Below are 22,058 nucleotides of genomic sequence, written 5' to 3'. Positions count from 1 at the left end.
AACCATTATATACAGTATTTGCTAGCGTATAAGACTACTTTTCCCTCCTGAAAAACATGCCTCCAAGTGGGATGGTTGTCCTATACGCAGGGTGCACTTCAGTTGGGATAGACATAGCTGCCCATAGTGGCCCATAGTACTGTAATGTAATGTAACAAACTCTATATTTTCAGTGGAAATGTTGGGGGGTCGTCTTATAGGCCCAGTCGTCTTATACGCTGGCAAATACGGTAAGTGCTTGTCTTAGTGAGGTACAAATACTGGTACAAATAAGGATCTCCATTTTCATAGATCTTGTGTTGATCTTTCTGTGTGGATTTTATTTTACCTGTTACTTTATGTCTTGTGTCTTGGCATAAGATGACACTCTCCCAATATATTGTTACAGTCAGACTTAAGACATTTCTGTATTGTATTCATTCTATTTGTATACCTCTGCTCACTATGATGTCTCAGGTTGGTATACAAATTGAATGAATGAACATATAAGACATTTAATCAATTGAGGTCTGATACATGCTTTGAACTGTGTTGTGGCTTTGTTTTAAAAAGATGCACTGCCTGAAGGTTTCAGTCAGCAATTTGATGAAGAGCAACAGAAAACTAGAGCAAAATTTTATTCTCCTGCTCCACCATGTGAAATGCCTCAGGTGCCAAATAACAAAAAGAAAGAAGATGGCTCTGAAAAAAAGGTAATTTTAAAGCCAGTGTTTCAGACAGAAAGGACAGCGGTTATAACTCTCAAGGGCCCAGGTTGTTTATATCTTTTGCGTTTTCTTTGGACAATGAGGTAAAGTATAAACTTACCATAAGAACATAAGAGAAGCCATGTTGGATCAGGCTAATGGCCCATCCAGTTCAACACTCTGTCTCACACCCTGTTCTCAGAGAGTGAAAACATGGGAATAGGAATAGTGGTGGCTCTTCAAAGGACAAATACCTTTATACCAGGACCATTTATTTGCATAATCAGTGGGTTGGGTTCAGGCTACATCTTAATATGATGTATTTCTAGCCCTCATATATAGCAGGATTACATTTAGAAAGCAAATTTACCGAGCATAATATACTCAAGTTGAGAATATGTGACTATGTTGGGAACATTTTTCTGTGTTCTAAGTAAAGAAGGCACAGATACATCTTACTGAAGCATCTAACATATTTGTGCGTTTGTATTTTAATCTAATGGTCATTTTTTAAAAGACGTATTGATATTTACAGTCACCTGAATGTTCTTGCAATATCCAAAAGGCAAACGCAGGAATAAAGAAAGATATCAGCATGAAGGAATGGATCTTGCAGTATGCTGAGCAACAGAGTGATGAAGAAAAAATTGAATCACTGAAAAATTCAGAAGATGAGGAAAAATTTGACCCAGTAAGTTTGTAACTTTGCTGCAGATCTTGGTACACTTGAAATTATAATGAGGTTTTAACAGGCTTCGTCTAAGGTTTCACTTTTATCATTTCAGTTGGTTCAATGCCATAATGCTTGTTTACAAAGAGGTCCTCTCATTGGAAGGAGTTCTTTCATCAGTTACAACAGCTCCTATCCATCAAGCAGCTTGTTACATTATCCCAGATCGGTGGAATAGCATTGTGGGGTTTTTTGTTTGTTTTAGGCCCAGTAACGTATGTTAAAATAGCATCTTTTTGAAATAAATATACTAGGAAGTCATTATCCTTTACCCACCATTTCTATGATAGCTAAGCTCTTCATTTAACTCAGAACAGCTTTTCTAAACACAAGAGTGTGTAAAATAAAATCACAGGTAAACATGTCTTATTATGGGGAGAGGACTTGTGCCGTTACACATGTCCTTGATAAGAGTGCACGTGGACGCTCTGAACTCTGTTCCAAAATAAAATTGTGCATCCACAATGGCTTCAGTTCTGCAGCTTCTGGGAATTATGCCAAGGAACGGCCATCTCTCTGTCTTGCATGTTATCAGTAGGTATTTCAGTAAATATTGGCCATGTGTGTCATTCCTGCTTTTGCAGGAGTCATGGATAATAACTTGGCTTCTAAAAAGGTGCTCGTGAAACTAAATTCTACACCCAGTGACATCCGACACAAACCCTACGTACAGAGGAAAGATACGCTTCATAATAATTGGAAATATCCTGTGTTATTCCCAGATGCTTTTATTTAAAGTCAAGTGAAACCATGCAGAAGAGTCAGGATTTTACTTCTGCATAGATGATGTTGACCAGAAGTACCTTCTGGTGGTTTCAGAACCATCTTTGAGCACTGGGCTGGATTTTCTCTCTTCCTCCTTAAAAATGTCTGTCTGGACATCTTAGCATTTGAGAGTGGACCCTGTTGCCTACAATGGTGGACCTCATCTGTCTTTGTCAACAGACAATTGGCAATTGCTTCCCCACCTCCTTTAAAGAGGTCCCTTACAGTTTGATTTTGTACAGTCCTTCAATAAGCGAAACTTTGTGCTAGTACGAACACTAAGGAAGAGAAAGGTCAAAACCTGTTGGTGGATGCTAGGCAGGAATCTAATCTCTTAAGAGTCAAAGAAATCAAGAAAATTCTGTCTCCCGCTAAGTAAATGTGTCATATGTTGCTGTCATTGCTACTGCTACCTGAATGTTTCACCATCTGAATTATTATTTTAAATTCCTAGCTTATTCAGAGGCTGGAAAATCAGGATATACCTTTTGTAAATAATATATAAATGCACAGTGCAATGCTGGGAAAACCACATCACCTCCTGTGAGAGGTACAAACAAAGCTCCTTTACTTTCTTAAGAAAAGTAATCATCATTCATAACATAGCAAAACTGGTGCCTCTTTTGATGTGTTAAGTAAAGTAGGACTGTTATTGGGACATCACTAAGCAGTGCTGGCTATTGGGGTATCTTGTCCCATTTTTATCCTGCCCTTTATCCAAGGAACATTGGATGGGGGTGGTCATACATGGGTCCTCCTTCCTCTTGCTCCCACAACAAGCCTGTGATATAGATTAGATGGAGAGAAAGTTCAAGATCACCTTTGCTGATGAGAAGAGCTGACATTGTGTCCCAAGAGCCCTAAGGTGGGATTGATTCACCCCCTCCAAAAAAAAAATGCTACTAGGGAGATCCTCAAACTATCTTGATAGCACCATGTCTAAAATACATGATTTACATTAACTAAGTATACTAACAAATTACTTGATCTGGAACAGAATGAAAGATATTTACACCTAGCTGCCAAACTTGCAGAAGCCAAAGAACAGGCGAGTGCTTCCAAGCAAGACAAAAACAAGCAAGGCCAGAGGGCGGCACAAGAAAAAATAAGGCACATCCAGCAAGGTAGGAAGAGCACTGCCATTGTTCTTATCTCTGGAAATCCTAATGAAGCCAATGCTACTGACATGCAGCATATGCCGTGTGCCCTAATGTGATTTAAAAAACAACAAACCACCATTGTATAATTGATATAGTTAAGTGCCAGGGACACAGTTCCCACAGTTCATTTTGTACATTTTCGTGCACAGTTCTCCCAAATTCACTCTCCATGGTCAGGTGCTTTGCACAAGCCAAGCAGATCTGACTCTGTTCAGTAGCTGCCTGAGAAACCTCTTGACCACTCCACGTGTGTTGCCTGGAGTTCCGTCCTAGAATGTAAATGAAGGGAAGTGTCACATGACAAAACAGGTAAGGCATGCTCTGCTGTGAAGTTCCCGGAGGCTGGCAAGATTCTGCCTTCAGCCATGTCACATGCTTGAAAATTAAGACAAAATCCACCCAAGACAGCAGGCTGCTTCCTTGTCATGCCCCCCAGAACAGAAATTTGAACCAATTGTGGAGCTCTGGTGCAATGTATAGCCCTCTTTTCCTACTAATGAAATCCTCCATGGTGTTATTTTACTCTAATCATACTAATTCAATTGCTTTGATGGGAGAAAGTGCCATCAGGTCATGGCTGACTTATGGTAGGGTTAAAGGCAAAAGGCATTTGGAGGTGGTTTGCCATTGCCTGCCATCATAACCCTGGGATTCCTTGGAGGTCTCCCATCCAAATACTAGCCAGGGTCGACCTTGACCATTTCCGCACGAGTAATTTGCACGTGCCCTGCCTCTAATGTTCACGGGTTTTAATGCTGCTTCCTCATGACATCGGCAGCAATCTCATGACATCAGCAGCTCTCCAGGGGTTGGCGCCCCATGATAACGGAAAGTGGGATAATCTCCTTCCCATTTCGTGTTGTGGTGTATGAGGTGAAAACTGGGGCATGCCTGTCTGAAAGAAGAAACGCATGACAGTCTTGGTAGCATTTGGCCTGCCCTCCCCTTTCCATTTCTGGATTGCAGATTTTTAAAAAAATTGTGCAGTCCACATTGCAATGTGACCAACATGACCATGTATCAGTGGGAAAAATGTACAATTATGTTTTCTTCAAAGTGCACAGTAATATATTGGCAGCAGCCAGCAACTCGATCTAAAACACATTCATGCTTTTGTTTTCTGGTGGTAGGGCATGAATGGGGAAAGAAGTGGGGGGGGGGCGTGTTATGAAGCAGACCTCTCCCTATTAGAATGGCATCCGTATTCTGTATTTTTATTCTGTATTATTATGAACACACAATCCTCAGGGCCTAATCACCATGGCCAGTGTAAGTCCATCAGAAACATACCCAAACATAAATTGAGACCATCATAAAAAGAGTCTCGGAAAGAAATCAAGGAGAATGTTTTATTGTTGTGGTGTGCTCCCGTAGCAACACGGAAGTTTCCTTTTAAAAAATTAATAATTTCGGGACTCGGGGAGGGGGGAGTTTGAGTCCCCAAAAGCCCTGCTGAGAGGGGATTGGTGTCTTACGTTGACTGACAAGCCAAAAAGCAGGGGGAAACCTACGGGTTGTCCACACTTCTGGATCCTCCGCCACCTTGTCAGGAAGGGAAAAGCCAGAATGAGGTGGCGGGATAACACAGGAGGGGTTTCCTGTCAGGAAGCAGCCAAACACACAGTTTACAGTCACACTTTTACAAGCAGGAAGCAGTGCACATTGTCCATGTCCGTGCGGAAATGATCCTTGCTTAGCTTCCGAGAGCTGACAGGATCAATGTAGCCTGGGCCATCCAGATCATTATTCTGGAGTAGTTCTACATGTAACGTAAGAACCCATCAGAATCCTTGAATAACTAATAATATTTTTCCTCTTGGCAGAGATGTCAGTATTGGAAGAACACCCTGTGTTCAATCCTGCTATAAAAATTTCGAACCAACCAAATGAAAAGAAAAAGGTTCCCGTGCCCCTTGACACTGATGGTGCCTTGAATCTGAACGTGCTTGAAAAACCTCAAGCAGCTCCTGAGGAACAAAAAGGTATGGCAGAACTTGCTTAGATGATTAAAAACCTTTGACAGCTCTAGCATACTTAGTAAATCCATTAACAAGATGTGAGGGTGATCTGGCTGCAACATCTGTCACCCCATTGATCGCCAGGGTTGATTTGGCTGATCTGGCTGGCTAGGTGGGTGTCCCTACCACCCTCATCACTCCATGTGCATCCCTCCTGGAGCTGCGTGCTCGGTGGGAGAGGACGACCATCCCAGATAGAAGGAAGGTACCATTCTTTGGCCAAGGGTATATGATAGCTGCCCTCCCCTGCTAGAACCTCCAAACAAGATCAGAAATATATCTGAAGAAGAAGCGTGCATGCACATGGAAGTTTATACCCTGAATAGAACTTTGTTGGTCTTAAAGATGCCATTGGACTTAAACGTCGTTCCAGTTTCTGCTGTTAATTTAAAAGTAGTTCATATTCCGTCCTTGGTAGAAAACTTTAATCTGGAGACACATTAGATATGCACCATCTCCCATTTGTACCCCTAAAAGACAAAACAGCCCTGAGACAATTTAATCCAGCCTTTTAAAATGTTTTAACCATGGAGGAACCCCTGAAATAATTTTATCGGGCTTCTAGGAGCCCCAGAAGTTGTGTCAGCTGGTCACACTTCCCTGCCATGCCCCTGGAAGTGACATGTCACATGAAGTGACATCGCCACCTGTGTTAATAGGCAGCCTTGAGAAGGACTGAGAGAGGAGAGCCAGGAGGCTATCTAAAGTGGGAGTAGGCATGCTGGCTCCGCCCCCTCCCAGTAACAGAAACCATGAAAGAACTCATGCATGCTTGGGAGGTGAGGAGGGACAGCAATGGAAGTGGCTGGTTCCCTAGCTTGGGACATTAGGCAGGAGGGGAAAGGCTGGGGACCTCCTCCGGAGCTACTGCAGAACCCTGGGGGCCCACAGACCCCTGCTTGGGAATCCCTGATTTAATCTCTCTTAGTCTTGTCTGTATACTTTTATGGAAGGGCAGTATAAAAATCTAAATAAAATAAATAAATGTTGCTCTTTGCCTTTAGTGTGAATGTGCAAATTCATTTTAAAGGAGTAGCTGACACACATAATGGATTTTTACTTCCAATGACTGGGAAGACTCTCAATCCAGTATTTTATTTATTTTCCCATGTCAGCTGACATTGTTAGACTAAGCTTCATTAACTCCTCTAGGGGAAACATTGAACGTTTTTACCTTTATTGTAGTGTTGCCTTTACTTGTAAGTTTTCCCACATAAGTTGATGGAAGCTTCTTTCTGAGTAAAGACCCACAAGACTGATGTGCATGCATTTCTCAGCATCTGGCTCTCCTAACAGTCCCATAAGTGATAAATGTGACAGTTTTATGACTCTTACTCATCTGAATTTTGCACATAGCCACCAGCATCTCTTGCTGATCATAACATGATTTCCAGACAGTATTTCAGTTTTCCCTGTGTGGTTGTTTTTCTTCCATTCTAAAACAGTACAAATGTTTCTTTACAAACCTTAGTGAGAAAGAGAGAACCTCCAGATGTGAGGAATTTTGATTATACTGCTAGAAGCTGGACTGGCAAATCTCCCAAACAGTTTTTGATAGATTGGTGCCGAAAACATTATCCTAAGTCTCCAAATCCTTCATTTGAAAAAGTTCCAGTGGGGAGGTATTGGAAATGTAGGTATGTATTACTAGTCAAGTTTAATTTTTTGTCTTGATTTGGAATAATATTTTTTCCATAACCTTTTAATATAATTCTGAATGAACATATTCTTTAAGGCAGTGGTCCCCAACCCCCAGTCCGGGGACCGGTACTGGTCCATGAATTAGTTGGTACCGGGCCGCGGCTCCTCCTCCTCCTCCCCGGCTGCTGCCTCGGGGGCTGCCACTCTGCCACCGGCTCACCTTTGGTGCTCTCCAGCGGCCGCCATGGCTGGGGCTCCCCCTTGGCGTGGCACTGCGCAGCTGCTGCTGGCAGCGCCCCCCAGTGGGCGGTGGGAAGTCAGGGGTGCCGGTGAGAAAGCATGTGGAGCAGGGGCTCAGGTGGTGGCGACGTCCCTCGGCAAAAGACTACCCCCCCCCCCGGGCCTCAGTAAAATTGTCAAGAGTTGACCGGTCCTCGGTGATAAAAAGGTTGGGGACAACTGCTTTAAGGAACATTTGGGTCTGCAGTTTCTGGTGGCATTCGCCTTTACAGTCAAGCTTTTGAACTGCCTTGTTTTCCCCAGGTTTACAGTTGGGGAATTGAGACGGATAAAATGACCTGCTCAAAGTTAGTGTGAATCCATGACAGAGCTAGGCCCCTTCCTCCCCAGTCACCCGCTTATGAGGGTCAACCCGAGTACTTTACCCAATGTCTTGCGTTCCAAGGCAGATAGAAGTCATATGAGATTGTTTCTTTTTAATACTTATTATTATTTCCCTTAATTTCACTAATGCTGGAACAAAATGGTGCAGAGAGCAGAAATAGCACCCTTTTATCTCATTATACTGGTCTGTTGAACTTTTAAAATTAATGTCCATAATGCAAATGAAAGTGTAATTTTACTCTAGAGCTTCAGGCTGCATGTTTGCTGCCTTACCACTCTGCGCCACAAGAGGCTCATGATTTTAATAGTAGCATCATTTTAAAGTGGCTGTGCTGTTAAATAGTATTGTGTTTTTACCATGACTTAATGAAGCCCTTAACATTGAAACAAACAGACAATTTGCAGACTTTGTAAGACCGCATGGCATGGTATGAGGGTGATTATACTATTTTTGTTTATTTATTTATTTATATTTTTATACCGCCCTCCCCTACGGCTCTGGGCAGTTTACATAAAACATTTTGGAACATTCACATAGAACAGTTGTTGTCAGTTATGATCCCAAGGACTTGGGGGGGGGGAATGTGTAGACAAAAGCTGTACTTTTCTATTTAATAGAAATGACAACTCTATAGGTGACGGTACTTTTATAAATCTACTGTAACTTTTTGTTAGGGCAAGAGTGATCAAATCAGCTGACGACACCATGACAGTGTGTCCGACAATCGTCACGGAAGACAGCATGCAGGCCCAACATCTGGCTGCTACACTAGCACTCTATAATTTAACAAAAGGACAGGTGAGATTTAATATACAGTTGAACTCCAAAACCTCTTCCCAGGTGAAAGCATCTGTGCATTGTTTCAGTAGTTCACAGCTAGCAGAGAACCACATTTGCAGTTGCCATCAGCCCAAAGAGTTGCATTTACTTCCATTCCTGGTATAAGGTCTGCAGCTCAGGGAAGATCAGAGCTTACCTATTCCTCTGGCAGCTGCTTCAAGGTGGGAATCACCTGTCAGCCACAAACCAACTGGGCATGGGCCTTGCCACTCTTCTGAGACATGGGGTAGGTGCCCTATCAGGGAATAGGGCTCCCAGACCACTAAGTATCACTGTAGTAAGTGCTTATTTGTATGTGTACTTGGTGTAGTGCTCAGGAGCGCTGACTTCTAATCTGGTGAGCCAGGCTTGATTCCCAGCTCTTCCTCCAAGTGCAATCAGCTGGGGGCCTTGGGCTCACCACAGCACTAATAAAGCTGTTCTGACCAAGCAGTGATATCAGGGCTCTCTCAGTGTCACCTCCCTCCCAGGGTGTCTGTTGTGGGGAGAGGAAAGGGAAGGCGATTGTAAGCAGCTCTGAGACTCCTTTGGGTAGAGAAAAACGGCATGTAAGAACCAACTCTTCTTCTAATCACTTGGAGAATCACATATGTCAGCTTGTATGTGTGAATGTCAGTGCCTTGGCAAGTTGAAGAGCCTAATCAAATCAGTTCGGGGGGTTCTTCTTTCATTTTCAACAGTTCATTTGGTACCATGATTGAACTTTGAAGCACAGGTGCTTACATGGTTGTCTGTAAGTTCCTATTGCTTGGGTTAGATTCCAGACAGCATCTTGGTACAGCTGTAAATTTTGGCAGTGAAACCTCAAGGGCTACAACTAGAGTTAAGGTGGAAAAAGAATGAATTCAATTGGACATTGGATAATAAGCCTTAACATAGCCCATAAATACAGCTTAGTCCCTGGCAGTGATAGCGACAAAAGCGACTTTACTTCTCTTAACTAGCGTGTTTTCCCAGGGCCATCTAGTTGCCCCTCTCTTCTGTGCTATTGATGTTGTGCATTTTTCTCTCCTGCAGTCAGTCCATCAGCTACTTCCTCCCACCTACAGAGACGTGTGGCTAGAATGGAGTGACAGCGAAAAGAAAAGGGCAGAAGAAAACAAGATGGAGAGCAACAAACCCCGCGACCAGTTCATCGCCAAACTGTTGAACAAGCTTAAGCAGCAGCAGCCTCAACAGCAGCTCGAAAGCAAGTCCAAAGTGGCCGAGGATGCTGAGGACTCTTGGGAGAACTTGCTTTCAGAAGAGGAGTACAGCGGGCATTCTGTTGAGAGCCCCGTCACGGATGAGTTGGAGCCTGCCAGAGCCCTCTTTAAAAAACTGCAGAGCTCGCCCAGGTATCAGAGGCTTTTGAAGGAGAGGGAGCAGCTCCCTGTCTTCAAGCACAGATATTCCATTGTTGAAACTCTTAAAAAACACCGTGTTGTCGTCGTGGCTGGCGAGACAGGCAGCGGCAAAAGCACCCAAGTCCCACACTTTTTGCTGGAGGACTTGCTGTCCAACGAGCGAAATTCGAGTAAATGCAATATCGTCTGCACCCAGCCTCGGCGGATCTCGGCAGTGAGTTTGGCAACTAGGGTGTGTGAAGAGCTGGGCTGCGAAAATGGGCCTGGAGGAAGAGTAAGGCTTTTAATATTTTCTTTTTAATCATGTGTTAGCACCAAGTGTGCCTTTTAAAGAATGTAATGGGTGCCATGAGACTTCTAACAATTTTCAGTACATAAGGAAACACATTTTCAGTTGCTATTAATGGAGACTTCTGGTTTAATCAAGCTTAATTTGCTACGGCATCCTAATTCAGTCATTACTGAGTCTTTAGGAAGGGGGTTAAGTATGTCATAGAGGAGGGTATACAGAACCTCCATATTTAGAGGCACTGATCCTCTGAATCCCAGAGCCAGGAAGCAGCATCAAGGGAAGGCCGCAGCCTCTAGGCCCTCTTGTTGGCACTTCAGAGGAACTGGTTGGCCAATGTTGAGACAGGGTGATAAGAAGAGTTAGTTTTTATACCTCACTTTTTACTACCCGAAGGAGTCCAAAAGTGGTTTACAATTGCCTTCCCTTTGTGAATATTCTGCATTCTTCAAGGGGCTGGATTAGATGCTGATGGTCACTATGGGATGGTAGCTGCATTTCCTCTAGGCCAGGCTAGGTTCCAGAGATTTTTGGTGAGGAGGGATCACTTGGGCATGAAGTTGGGGTCACTGTGGGTGAGCAGGTAGTTATGAGTTCCTGCCTTGTGCAGAGGGTTGGACTAGATCAGTGGTCCCCAACCTGCGGGCCGCGGCCCAGTGCCGGGCCGCGAAGGCCATGGCACCGGGCCGCAGCTCCCTCTCCCCGCCCCCGCAGTAAAAAACTTCCCAGGCCGCAAGCTTGCGGCCCGGGAAGCTACTTACTGCGGGAGGGCGGGGAGAAGGAATCGGGGCCGGGCTGCGTCCGTGCAGGCCGCGCCCGTGCGGCCCGATCCGCGGGCGTGGCTCGTGGGCGCGGCCCGATCCGCAGGCGTGGCTTCCGGGTGCGGCCAGATCCGCGGGCGCGGCCGGGCGTGGCTCGATGCGCGGGCGCGGCCAGAAGCGTGGGCGTGGCCCGCGCGGGCGCGGCCCGATGCCCTGCCGGTCCCCAGCCTAATAAAGGTTGGGGACCACTGGACTAGATGACCCTAGTGGTACATTCCAACTCTATGATTCTGATGCCTCTCCCCTGCGAGGTACGTGGGGCTGAGAGCCCTTTCACAGAACGGCTCTGTGAGAACAGCTCAAACAGGAGCTGCCCAAGGTCACCCAGCTTGCCTGCATGTAGAGGAGCAGGGGTTCAAACTCTGCTTGCCACATTAGAAGCTTCCGCTCCTAACCACTACGCCAAGGACGAGATGGATCACTTGGACCATCAAATAGGTCGTGCCAGGGGATCAAGGGACATGTGTTGATAATTACCATGTGAAAAAGGGTTGTAATGAGGGGAATACGCTAAGATTAAGCCAAAAAACTGACTGGCTCCATCCCATGATTTTAACTTTTTAATTTGCTATGCATATTTTTACACCAGAAATTCACAATTTTCTATTTAAAAACACTTTCTAAAACCCGTATTGCCTTCAGTCATTATTAAATGATGAGGATATGTAATGTTGGTCTTTTTGGAGTCTGTTACATGATTTGCATGGTGAGAATTTCTGGAAATATATTTTAACTAGATCTAAAGCCCATTTTAATCAAAAATAAAATGGGCGCTAGATGGCCTCGGACTCCCCCCCCCCCGACTCCCAAAGTCTTCTGCGTAGCCATGGATGTGGTCCGTGTAGCCGCAGAAGCCTTTCTCCACCTCCACCCAGTGGACCACAGAAGGCTGAAGCGTGGCCGAGGCTGGATTTGGGGGAAGCGGCCTACCTGTCTTCAGGGCCATCGGTTTCCTTAGTGGCCGGGAGCTGCGGGGACGCTGGTTCCGGGCAGGCCTGAGGCAGGCGACCACGTGGCGCGGCATGGGGGTGGCGGCCCAGCGGCGGTGGCGGTGGCATTCCAGCCACGGCGCAGACACCCCCCCACCCTCCCCAAATGGCGAACGGCGTTCTCTCGCCCTCCGGAGCGCCCTCGCTGCAGCGAGGGCGCTCCGGAGGGCGAGAAAAGGCCAGCTCCTCCCCCCGTCCCAAAATGGCGAACGGCGTTCTCTCGCCCTCCGGAGCGCCCTCGCTGCAGCGAGGGCGCTCCGGAGGGCAAGAAAAGGCCGGCTCCCACCCCCCCGCCCCCGAGGCTCTCTCGAGCCGTCTCTCGGCCGGCGGAGCGGCCTCGCTGCGTCTACGACGCGGCGAGGCCGCCCCGCCGCCCGGGAGAAGGCTTCCAGGGCTCCCCGACCCCCGAGGCTCTCTCGAGCCGTCTCTCGGCCGCTCCGCCGCCCGGGAGAAGGCGGCGCGGCCCACCACTCACCCGTGGCTGTCTGTGCGGGTGAAGCAGGGAATGGGGAGCCGCGCTTCGCGAGGCTCCCCATTGCCTGTTAGGGCCGGGATGGACACTTGGAGGGGCCTATCAGGAGCCGCTTCGCGGCTCCTGATTGGCCCCTCCGAGTTTTTATTCCAGACCGGGCCCGCCCTAACTCCTCCCCACCACCCCTTACTCCTTTATATAGTCCGTGGCGCCCGCGGTGCCACGGGCGGTGTACAGATTTTGAGTTACACTGTTTTGTATATATGTTCAATGCTGGGTTTGCTAATACTGAATCAAGTCTCATATGGTGGTTACCTCTGAGTTTTTCATACATGTCAGTTCCTTACTAGAGGGATTAGCTCTGCGTTGCTCTTAAGAAAGTATCAACTAGATAGGAACCTAGCTCGTCTTTTGGCCAAACAGGCTGGACCTAAAATGGGTCCTTGCTGTAATTGTTTCTACTGGCTGTGTTGTGCTGAGGCCAATTTGGAAGGAAATAGAGGATATTTTTTGCAATAACAGGAGTAGACAAAACTGTAATTTTTAATTTTAACCCACTCAAACTCCCCAGGAATAAGTATTTCCATTTTAAATACAGAATGAAGAAAACCTAAGTAATTTAAATCCTAATGTACCTTTTTATTACTAATTTCTCTCCTCTCCCCCCCCCCCCCAATGTTACATTTAGAATTCCTTGTGTGGCTATCAAATCCGTATGGAGTCCCGAGCAGGCGAGGCCACTAGACTGCTTTACTGCACAACTGGAGTTCTTCTTCGGAAGCTGCAAGAAGATGTTCTTCTTTCCAATGTGTCTCACGTTATAGTAGATGAGGTTAGCAATGTTTTCACAGGTGTCGGGGGAGGTAAGAGTTGCATAAACAATGTATTTTATAAACTGGCTCAGGTGCGTAGCTGTGTGAATCTGTAGTAGCACAACAAAATTCTACTACAGTAGCATGTTAGAGACCAGTAAAATTTTCCAAGGTATTAGATATCAGGAATCAAAAGCTCATTTGGTCAGATTGAGCCTTGACTCAAAAAAGCTTAGATTCAAGTCGGTAGCTGTGTTGTTCTGAAGTAGCATGACAAAAATAGAGTCCAATAGCATAAGACCAACAATGATTTATTTGATAAATCTTTGTTGGACTTAAAGGTGCTATTGGACTCTATTTTTGTTGTCCCAAAAGCTTGTAACTGGAAAATCCGTGCTACTGGACTTGTGTTTGGTAAATGACTCTTTATTTCTCTTTAACTCGTTTTCTGTGTTTCCCCCCTGTCCCCTCACACCCCCCCCCCCAGGTTCATGAAAGAAGCGTCCAATCAGACTTCTTGCTAATTATCCTGCGGGAAATCTTGCACAAGCGTTCAGATCTGCATCTCATTCTAATGAGTGCCACTGTAGACAGCGAGAAATTCTCCAGCTATTTCACTCACTGTCCCATACTAAGAATTTCTGGAAGGAGCTATCCAGTCGATGTAAGTATGCAATTGTATTAGTGTAGTTGAACTGCTGTTTGAAATTACTTAAGGACAGAATTGCAAGACTGGACACATGGATGTTATTTGATCTTGAATTTTTAGTCAAACGAATATGCAATCTTTTTTTAATACGAAGGTGAACTCTTATGATTCTGTGGCTGCCTTCAGACCTCATGGACAGTTGACATTTGGGGTAGAGAAACGCTGCTGAGAGGTCTAGTAATATCAGTAGTGCTGATTTTTGCAGTCTAATGTGAAAAAGAGCCTCCTGTATTGAGATCAGAGTTTCAGCTGAGCCTTACAAATATATTTCTCTGTCGCCAAGTTCATTCTTCTTTCCTCAAAAGTAAAAAATGGTATCTGAAGTTTCATTCATTTTGCACATATTAGGTTTTCCATGTTGAAGATGTCATAGAGGAAACTGGTTTTGTTTTGGAAAAAGATTCTGAATATTGCCAGAAATTCTTGGAAGAAGAGGAGGAAGTAACGATTAATGTTACCAACAAAGGGGGAGGAGTGACAAAATACCGGGTGAGACATTTTTATCCACAAATGATACAGGATATTAATGAAACAAAATCAGCTATTGTTTGAAAGTTCATTTAATGTCCTTTTAAAAGATTCTTGTTCTAAATGGTTTATCAGGTGAAAGAAGTATATGGGAGCCCTTCTAATAACTAAAATTTATTACACTTCTGCTTCATCTTTCCTCAAAGATGGTTTAGTTTTCTCTTTTTTATTCTTATTATTTCACTATATTTAGATATTTATACCCTGCTTCTTTGCTCAATGGGGATCCAAAAGAGCTGAACAATATTGTTCTCCCCTCTATTTTATACTCATTACAACCACCCTATAAGGAACTTGACAGAGAGAGTGACTGGTCCGAGGTCACCCAGGAGGGTTCGGTGGTAATGTGGGAATTGAAACCAGGGTCTCCTAAAGCCTAGTCCAACACTCTAGCTGCGGTACTCTGCTGGCTGTCTGTAACCCTATGCTGGGATAGGATAAGATGAAATAACTAAATCTAATTAACAAAAATATAAAGACTATATACTGGTTTTTATAAATCAGTTAACATCTGTTCAGAAACCAGTGGGACAAACATTTTAATCTGCCTGTGCATTCTTCTGCTGGTCTAAAATTTACTGGTTCTCCTACAAAAAATCCCTTTAAACAGAATTCAACAAGAAAGGGCTGAGGCTATGTTGTCTGCCTTCTCCCAGTCCCCAAAATTCAAGACAAGCCATACAAGTTTAGCACTCGGTTGTTTCCTAAAAATAAAAATTCAGCAACTCCATTAAGCATTTTGACTGTTAACTAAATTGTAATGGTTATTAAAGGTAAAGGTAAAGGTATCCCCTGTGTAAGCACCGGGTCATGTCTGACCCTTGGGGTGACGCCCTCTAGCGTTTTCATGGCAGACTCGATACGGGGTTGTTTGCCAGTACCTTCCCCAGTCATTACTGTTTTACCCCCCAGCAAGCTGGGTACTCATTTTACCAACCTCGGAAGGATGGAAGGCTGAGTCAACCTTGAGCCGGCTGCTGGGATCGAACTCCCAGCCTCACGGGCAGAGCTTCAGACTGCATGTTTGCTGCCTTACCACTCTGCGCCACAAGAGGCTCATGATTTTAATAGTAGCATCATTTTAAAGTGGCTGTGCTATTAAATAATATTGTGTTTTTACCATGACTTAATGAAGCCCTTAACATTGAAACAAACAGACAATTTGCAGACTTTGTAAGACCACATGGCATGGAATTTTGAAAGACCACATGGTGTGGACCACATGGCATTTCTGCTGCCTTACCACTCTGCGCCACAAGAGGCTCATGGTTACCTAATGGTTATTAGGTAATCGCTATTGAGCCAAGCCGATTGATTTCAATAAAGTTTGAATCTAGTGGTACCTTTAAGACCAACAAGTTTAATTCTGGGTATAAGCTTTCATTTGCATGCAGATTATAGACAATTCCCACTGCTTAGCTGTATGGATGAATGAGACAAGCCTTACTGGTACAGCAGAATTTCTGTATCATGTCATTTTTAAGTTTGTCCTTGAGGACATCAGTATCTAAATTTGTAATAGAGTCCAGTTCTTCAGATACATTAAAACAGACTTCCTCGTGCATTATATATAAGTAGGGAGTTTCTGCGACATTTATTTCATTTTATAGTTGTAGCTTAGTACTTGCAGTGTTTTTCATACAATACATAATTTTTGAGGCAATTACGTGAAAATGAAATGACATATATCCCAGTTTCATCCTCTTCATAAGTCACAGTTCTCTCCCCCCGCCCCTCTTTTTTTCTTATCCTTTTTTTTAGGAAACTGTCTCTGCTCAGGTTTCCTCAGGTATTGATTTAGGTCCCTACTATCAAAAATTCAGCAGTCGAACTCAGCAGGCCATCTTCTACATGAATCCCTATAAGATCAACTTTGATCTCATCTTGGAGTTGCTCGCATATTTGGGTAAAAAAAATTCTCTAATATATTTTTTGTTTCATTATTAATTGTTGCTTGGTTTTCAATTAGGAACTTACTGCTGCTTTTCTTTTACAAAAATGTTGTGGTCGGTTTACATGACACTTTACAGTCCTCTTGTAAATTGCTTTCTTTTATCCTTTTATTCTTCTATCCTTTTACAGATAGAAGTCCCCAGTTCAAAAACATGGAAGGAGCTGTCTTAATTTTTCTGCCAGGACTTGCTCACATTCAGCAATTGTATGACCTCATTTCAACTGACCGAAGATTTAATCTAAGGGAGAGGTAAATAATAACTATATGTGGATGACTCTGGGAAATGTTGTTTTTAAATGTTATTTATTTATTGGATTCGTTGCCCGCCACTCCCAGGCAAGCTGGCTCATGATGGGATACAGAATAAATCATAAAACCTCACAGTAAAACCCCATCTTAAAACAATTAAATTACATTCATAAAACATTTTGTGTGTACAGAATTTTGCACAAGATTAAAAGCGACTAATGGGCTTGCCTATCCTGACTTGGATGGTCCAAGCTACTCCAATACCGTCAGATCTCCGAACCTAAGTAGAGTCAGTCCTGTTTACTCTTTGGATGGGAGACCACCAAGGATTCCATGGAGACAATGGCAAACCACCTCCTGTAGGCCTTGAAAACCCTACAGGAGTTGCCATAAGTCATTTGCAAATTGATGGCACTTTCTACCACCAACGGCCTTACATATAGAACAGGATTTCTCAACCAGGGTTTCATGAAACCCTGTGATTTCTTGGCAGCCCTGGAAGGATTTCCTGAATGGGTGGGAGTTAATATTTTGTATTTTTTAATGTGTTAAACATTTATCGTGTGATATGACCATATATGGTCATGTCAGCCTGCCCCCCCCTTCCCAAAATGGCCAATGATGGGCTTGGAGGAGGTGGGAAGGGGAAGGGGCCCTGGGTGGGCATCTACACAACTATGTTTCCCAACCATAGTCTGCACTATTGTGCCACTTCAGGGGTTTCTTGAAGTCAGGAATGTTTCAGGAGTTTATCAACAGTAAAAAAAAGTTGAGAAAGGCTGCTGTAGAAGCACACCTTTCTATTGGTGTGATTGTAAAGGATGAGGGAAATTAGTACTGCCCTTTTTACCTGGAAACAAGATGATCCTCCATCCCAGGATTGGACATCAGTCTGGACTTCTAGTGCTGGGTATCTTCGCAGTACCATTGCTAAGGTGGCAACTGAGGGTAGAGCTTAATAATGACATCAGAAGGCATTATCTCTCTGGAGTATCATTGAGGATGGGACTGTGGCCTTTAGGGACTCTCTATATGTGTTTTACCCTGACCTGGATAGCCCAGCCTAGCCTGATCTCATCAGATCTCTGACACTAAGCAAGGTCAGCCCTAGTTAGTACTTGGATGGGAAATAGCCAAGGAAATCCAGGGTTACTACATAAAGACAGGCAATGGCAAACCACTGCTGAACGTCTTTTGCCTTGAAAACCTCACAGTGTTACCATAAGTCAGCTGTGACCTGAGAGCCCCCCCCCCCCGAAAAAACAAACAAACATGTTTCGGGTTATATGGTCAATTTGTCTGCCTTTACCATACTATTCATGTGTGCCATTAAGGCTTTTGTTGAGAGTGAATGGGAGAGATGGAACTTCTTGCTGTTCTGATATCTTGTTGGGTCCCTACTCATTACAAAGGGAGCTTTGTATTTGTAGGAACTATTGAGTTTAGAAGACAATCAGTGAGATATGGTTAAGTTTGCTGAAAAAGACATCTGCAAGATCTAGAGAGGCAGTACTCTGCTACTGGATTGCTGGCTGTTCTTCTGCAGACCAACACTGGCTACTCTTTGACCCTACCATTCATGCTGGGGAATTTTTACTGCTTAACAATCCAGGGACTGGGGGATGGAGAGATATTCAGTGCCGTCACAAATGTAATTTTGCCTGTAAAATGCAACCTGTCATAGCAGTAAATTCCCAATAAATTAATATTGTTTATGCACACAAAAAAGTGAATTCCCGTGAGTATGAAACTGTATCCTATTTGTTTCTTTCAGGCACCGGTTAATTGCACTCCACTCTGTTCTCTCTACCCAAGATCAAGGAGCTGCATTTACAGTGCCTCCTCTTGGCGTTAGGAAGGTATAAATATCTCTCTTTGTTGTCTGCAGCTTGCCTCTCCCTGATTAATGCTTCATGTTGATCTTACTTTTTTATATCCTGCTTTACCAGTGTGATCCTTTCAGATCCCTTAAAATATGTTGTGATTGCTGCTCTGGAACTGCACTCTTAAACATCTCAGATTTGCTCCCTTCACTCATTTCTTGTCTCTGCTTTTTTAAAATTCTCATTCCTCTTCCCAGATCTGCCTGAATCCTTTTGAATATGCCAGAGGATGTGTCTGAGGTCTTGTAGTGAACATTGGTGTAAAAATAGTGGTTGAGTAGTTTTCCCCACTCACAATTAATGTGGAAAGGCAGCTTAAAGAGGAACAACAATATTTGTGGGAGTGTGTTCAAATCATGTCCACACTATATTTTGAGACCTGTTGACAGGTAAAAGTGAAATGTTATTCTCAGCCCTGCCTGGTGATACAGAAGGATACAATGGCCAGTGTTACCATAGGTAGCTAAAAGCGTGAGGAGAATCAACACTGTCTCACTCCCCCCATCTTTCTTCAAACATTACCCATCCAAGAGGTTGGCTGAGGTGGTTTCAATTCCAAAAAGATCTGGAAGTTCTTAGAGATGTTTTGCCAACAATGCTTAATTAGCCTTGCTCCAAAATGGAATTTTGGAGATTGACTGATAACATTTTTGCATTTAAAAAGTGTTTTTGATTCTTTGATAGATCGTTTTGGCCACCAATATTGCTGAGACAGGCATCACCATACCTGATGTTGTCTTTGTAATTGACACTGGGAGAACAAAGGAGAACAGGTAATACTCAGTTGCTATGATCTCTGCTTTCTGAGTTGGTTTGAAAGGCTTTTTGCACTTTGGCGGTGTCCAAATAATGCTGTGGTTAATTTTCCAAACTTTCTGTTTAAATACCTTTTCCCCAGGTACCATGAAAGCAGTCAGATGAGCTCACTGGAGGAGACTTTTGTGAGCAAAGCAAGCGCATTACAACGTCAAGGGAGAGCTGGGCGTGTCAGGGATGGATTCTGCTTTCGAATGTACACCAGAGACAGGTGGGACAGCATGAATCATCAGGATTTTGGAGGCTAAGTAGATGCTATGACACTTGCAGGCATCTCTTCTGGTAGTTCGTTTAAATGTTAAATTACATATTACCTCTCCAGTAATATTTCCTTTCCTAGTTCGAGTGGAAAGCATAAGGCTTCAGGAAGAATTAACAGAACCAGTTTCCTCAATCATATTTCTGTATTTCTTAGCTTCTGTGGCTGTTTTCAGTAGCATTAATCTAAGAAACTGCTTCTTGTTCACTCCACAAAGAGCTTGGTTCCCCATTTGGTTGTGTACTTGAGGGACCTTAGGAGCATGAACTAGGCTTCAGTTTGACTTTATTGTGCTCTTTACAGATTTGAAAGTTTCTTAGAATACTCGGTTCCAGAAATACTGCGAGTGCCCTTGGAAGAACTGTGCCTTCACATAATGGTAAGATTTTTTTTTTAATCACTCAGACTTTGGGCTTGCCAGGATGAAATGAGGAGCTGGCTAGTATGTGGTCTCTGCATCTCTGGGGGCTTGCAGAAAGGTCTAGCTTCTTAGCTGGAGTTGCAAAGAGAGCATTGTTCGTATCTTTTAAGTGTGGGGTGTTTGTTTCTGATTCTGGAAGCAAGGTATATATTATGTAATTGAGGAAGGTATATATACTGTTGGTGAAATTAGTATTAGCAAAATGCCGGCCTACTTACCTGAGAGCCATTCATCCAAAATAAAATACACCCAAACACCAACTTAGACTTATGATACAGCTTTTAATATAATTGTAATAACTTAAACTGAATTTGTAGTTGATAATGTAGTATACATGTAATTTGTTTGTACACAAATGTTGTTAAACCGTGATGGTTACCCTCCCTGAGCTGACTAGGGCAAGGGTGGGATATTTTTTAAAAATAGTAATAAAAATAATAAAGAACAAGCAGTCTAATGGCTGAGCTCTTTTCAAAAGCAGGGACACCAGGGTGAAACAGTCAGAACTACAAGAGAAATGGCTTCTTATAGCTAAGGTGACGTGATCAGCACCTGAGGTTGGCTTTTATAGAAATGACCCCAAAACTCAGAAAATCAGGTTTAATTTAGGAGTTTCAAATCACCTGCTAGAATGCTACTTAGCTAAAGTAGGAGAGATGTTTATGGTGAAGAAATGTATCTTCCACATAATTTATTGCTTGCATATCTTGGTAATGTTTGCTTACCATATTTATCTGTTCCTTATCTTGGCTCATGTGCAGAAATGTAATCTTGGCTCTCCTGAAGATTTCCTCTCCAAAGCGCTGGACCCGCCACAGCCTCAAGTAGTTAGCAATGCCATGAATCTTCTAAGGAAAATCGGGGCTTGTGAACTGAGCGAGCCCAAACTGACTCCTCTAGGCCAGCACCTCGCAGCATTGCCAGTCAATGTGAAGATTGGTAAAATGCTTATATTTGGTGCCATTTTTGGCTGCTTGGATCCAGTGGTGAGTTAACAACTGTCACATAGGCCATTTGAACTGCCTTGTCTTAAGGCATTATGAAAGAGACTAGAGACTTGTCTCCTTATGCCCCCCACAGGGCACTTTGCTTTGTGGGTGATACTGTTGGAGGGCCCTGGCTCTAGGGAAGTACGCTTGACCTCAACCAGGGCCAGTGCCTTTTCGGTCCTGGCCCCAACTTGGTGGAATGATCTCTCAGGAGAACTGAGGGTCCTGTCGGAGCTGTCACAGTTTGGCAGGGCCTACAAAAGGGAGCTCTCCTGCCAGGTCTTTGGTTGAGGCTAGTGCTAAGAACAACATGGTCCCTGCTCAGGTTTGGTTTGAATTACATCTACAACCCCACCTCTAGATAGGTCTGCTTGGGGGACTAGGGAATTTTGCCCGCCAAACTTGTGACTTGTAGGGGGTCTTATGGTCTGAGGGCTAAATGGGGTTTTTATATAGGGGTTTTTATATAGGAGTTTTATGTATGTAAACCACTGTGTGTTTTTGGAAAGCGGTGGGATAGAAGTTCAATAAATGATAATGATGGAGAGCTAGCTTGGTGTTGTGGTTAAGAGTGGCAGCCTCTAATCTGGAGACCTGGGTTTGATTCCCCGCTCCTCCTCCCCATGCTACTAGCCTTGGGTCAGTCCCAGTTCACTCAGAGCTCTCTCTGCCTCACCTACCTCACAGGGTGTCCGTTGTGGGGAGAGGAAGGGAAGGCGATTGTAAACCGCTTTGAGGCTCCTTCAGGTAGTGAAAAGCCAAATACAGAAAATCAGTTCTTCTTCTCTTCAGAAGGAACATTTGGCCTGGCTCTCAAGTTCAACAGGGGCCTAATAATTATCTGAATTATATTCTTTTTTTTGGGGGGGGTCCATTTTATTGGGGGGGGTGTCAGAATTTGTAAATGTTTATTTATAGCTAGGAGCCTCAAAAGCTGAAAGTGCCTTGAGCTCCTCTGGGCCACTGAGAGTTCCTGGCAAGGCTGATATTTATGAAGTGACTTTTTTAAAAAATTGAGGGGCTGTAGCAGGGTAATGGGCAAAGTAAGAACTTCTT

At 43.9% G+C, this 22,058-nt stretch overlaps 1 protein-coding gene across 2 annotated transcripts in view; it reads left to right on the top strand.

The window, feature by feature from the left end:
- DHX29 (DExH-box helicase 29) overlaps positions 1-22,058 on the top strand; it is a 33,856-nt gene that overhangs the window by 4,150 nt on the left and 7,648 nt on the right. The window contains exons 5-21 of one of the 2 annotated variants that reach the window (XM_077347126.1): positions 553-692; positions 1,252-1,377; positions 3,179-3,305; positions 5,165-5,323; positions 6,831-6,996; positions 8,300-8,423; positions 9,483-10,085; positions 13,071-13,214; positions 13,682-13,858; positions 14,252-14,392; positions 16,193-16,337; positions 16,514-16,634; positions 18,409-18,493; positions 19,202-19,290; positions 19,416-19,544; positions 19,896-19,971; positions 20,775-20,999. In XM_077347126.1, coding sequence (XP_077203241.1) covers positions 553-692; positions 1,252-1,377; positions 3,179-3,305; positions 5,165-5,323; positions 6,831-6,996; positions 8,300-8,423; positions 9,483-10,085; positions 13,071-13,214; positions 13,682-13,858; positions 14,252-14,392; positions 16,193-16,337; positions 16,514-16,634; positions 18,409-18,493; positions 19,202-19,290; positions 19,416-19,544; positions 19,896-19,971; positions 20,775-20,999 — 2,777 coding nt within the window. Of the gene's footprint in view, positions 1-552; positions 693-1,221; positions 1,378-3,178; positions 3,306-5,164; positions 5,324-6,830; positions 6,997-8,299; positions 8,424-9,482; positions 10,086-13,070; positions 13,215-13,681; positions 13,859-14,251; positions 14,393-16,192; positions 16,338-16,513; positions 16,635-18,408; positions 18,494-19,201; positions 19,291-19,415; positions 19,545-19,895; positions 19,972-20,774; positions 21,000-22,058 lie in introns of both variants that reach the window. The other variant, XM_077347125.1, reaches the window with a different exon arrangement.

The sequence above is a fragment of the Paroedura picta genome, chromosome 7, assembly GCF_049243985.1.
Source record: "Paroedura picta isolate Pp20150507F chromosome 7, Ppicta_v3.0, whole genome shotgun sequence".
NCBI classification, from domain to species: Eukaryota; Metazoa; Chordata; class Lepidosauria; order Squamata; family Gekkonidae; genus Paroedura; species Paroedura picta.
The sequence above is the reverse complement of the archived record's forward strand: the minus strand, read 5'-3'. Positions and strand labels throughout refer to the sequence as shown.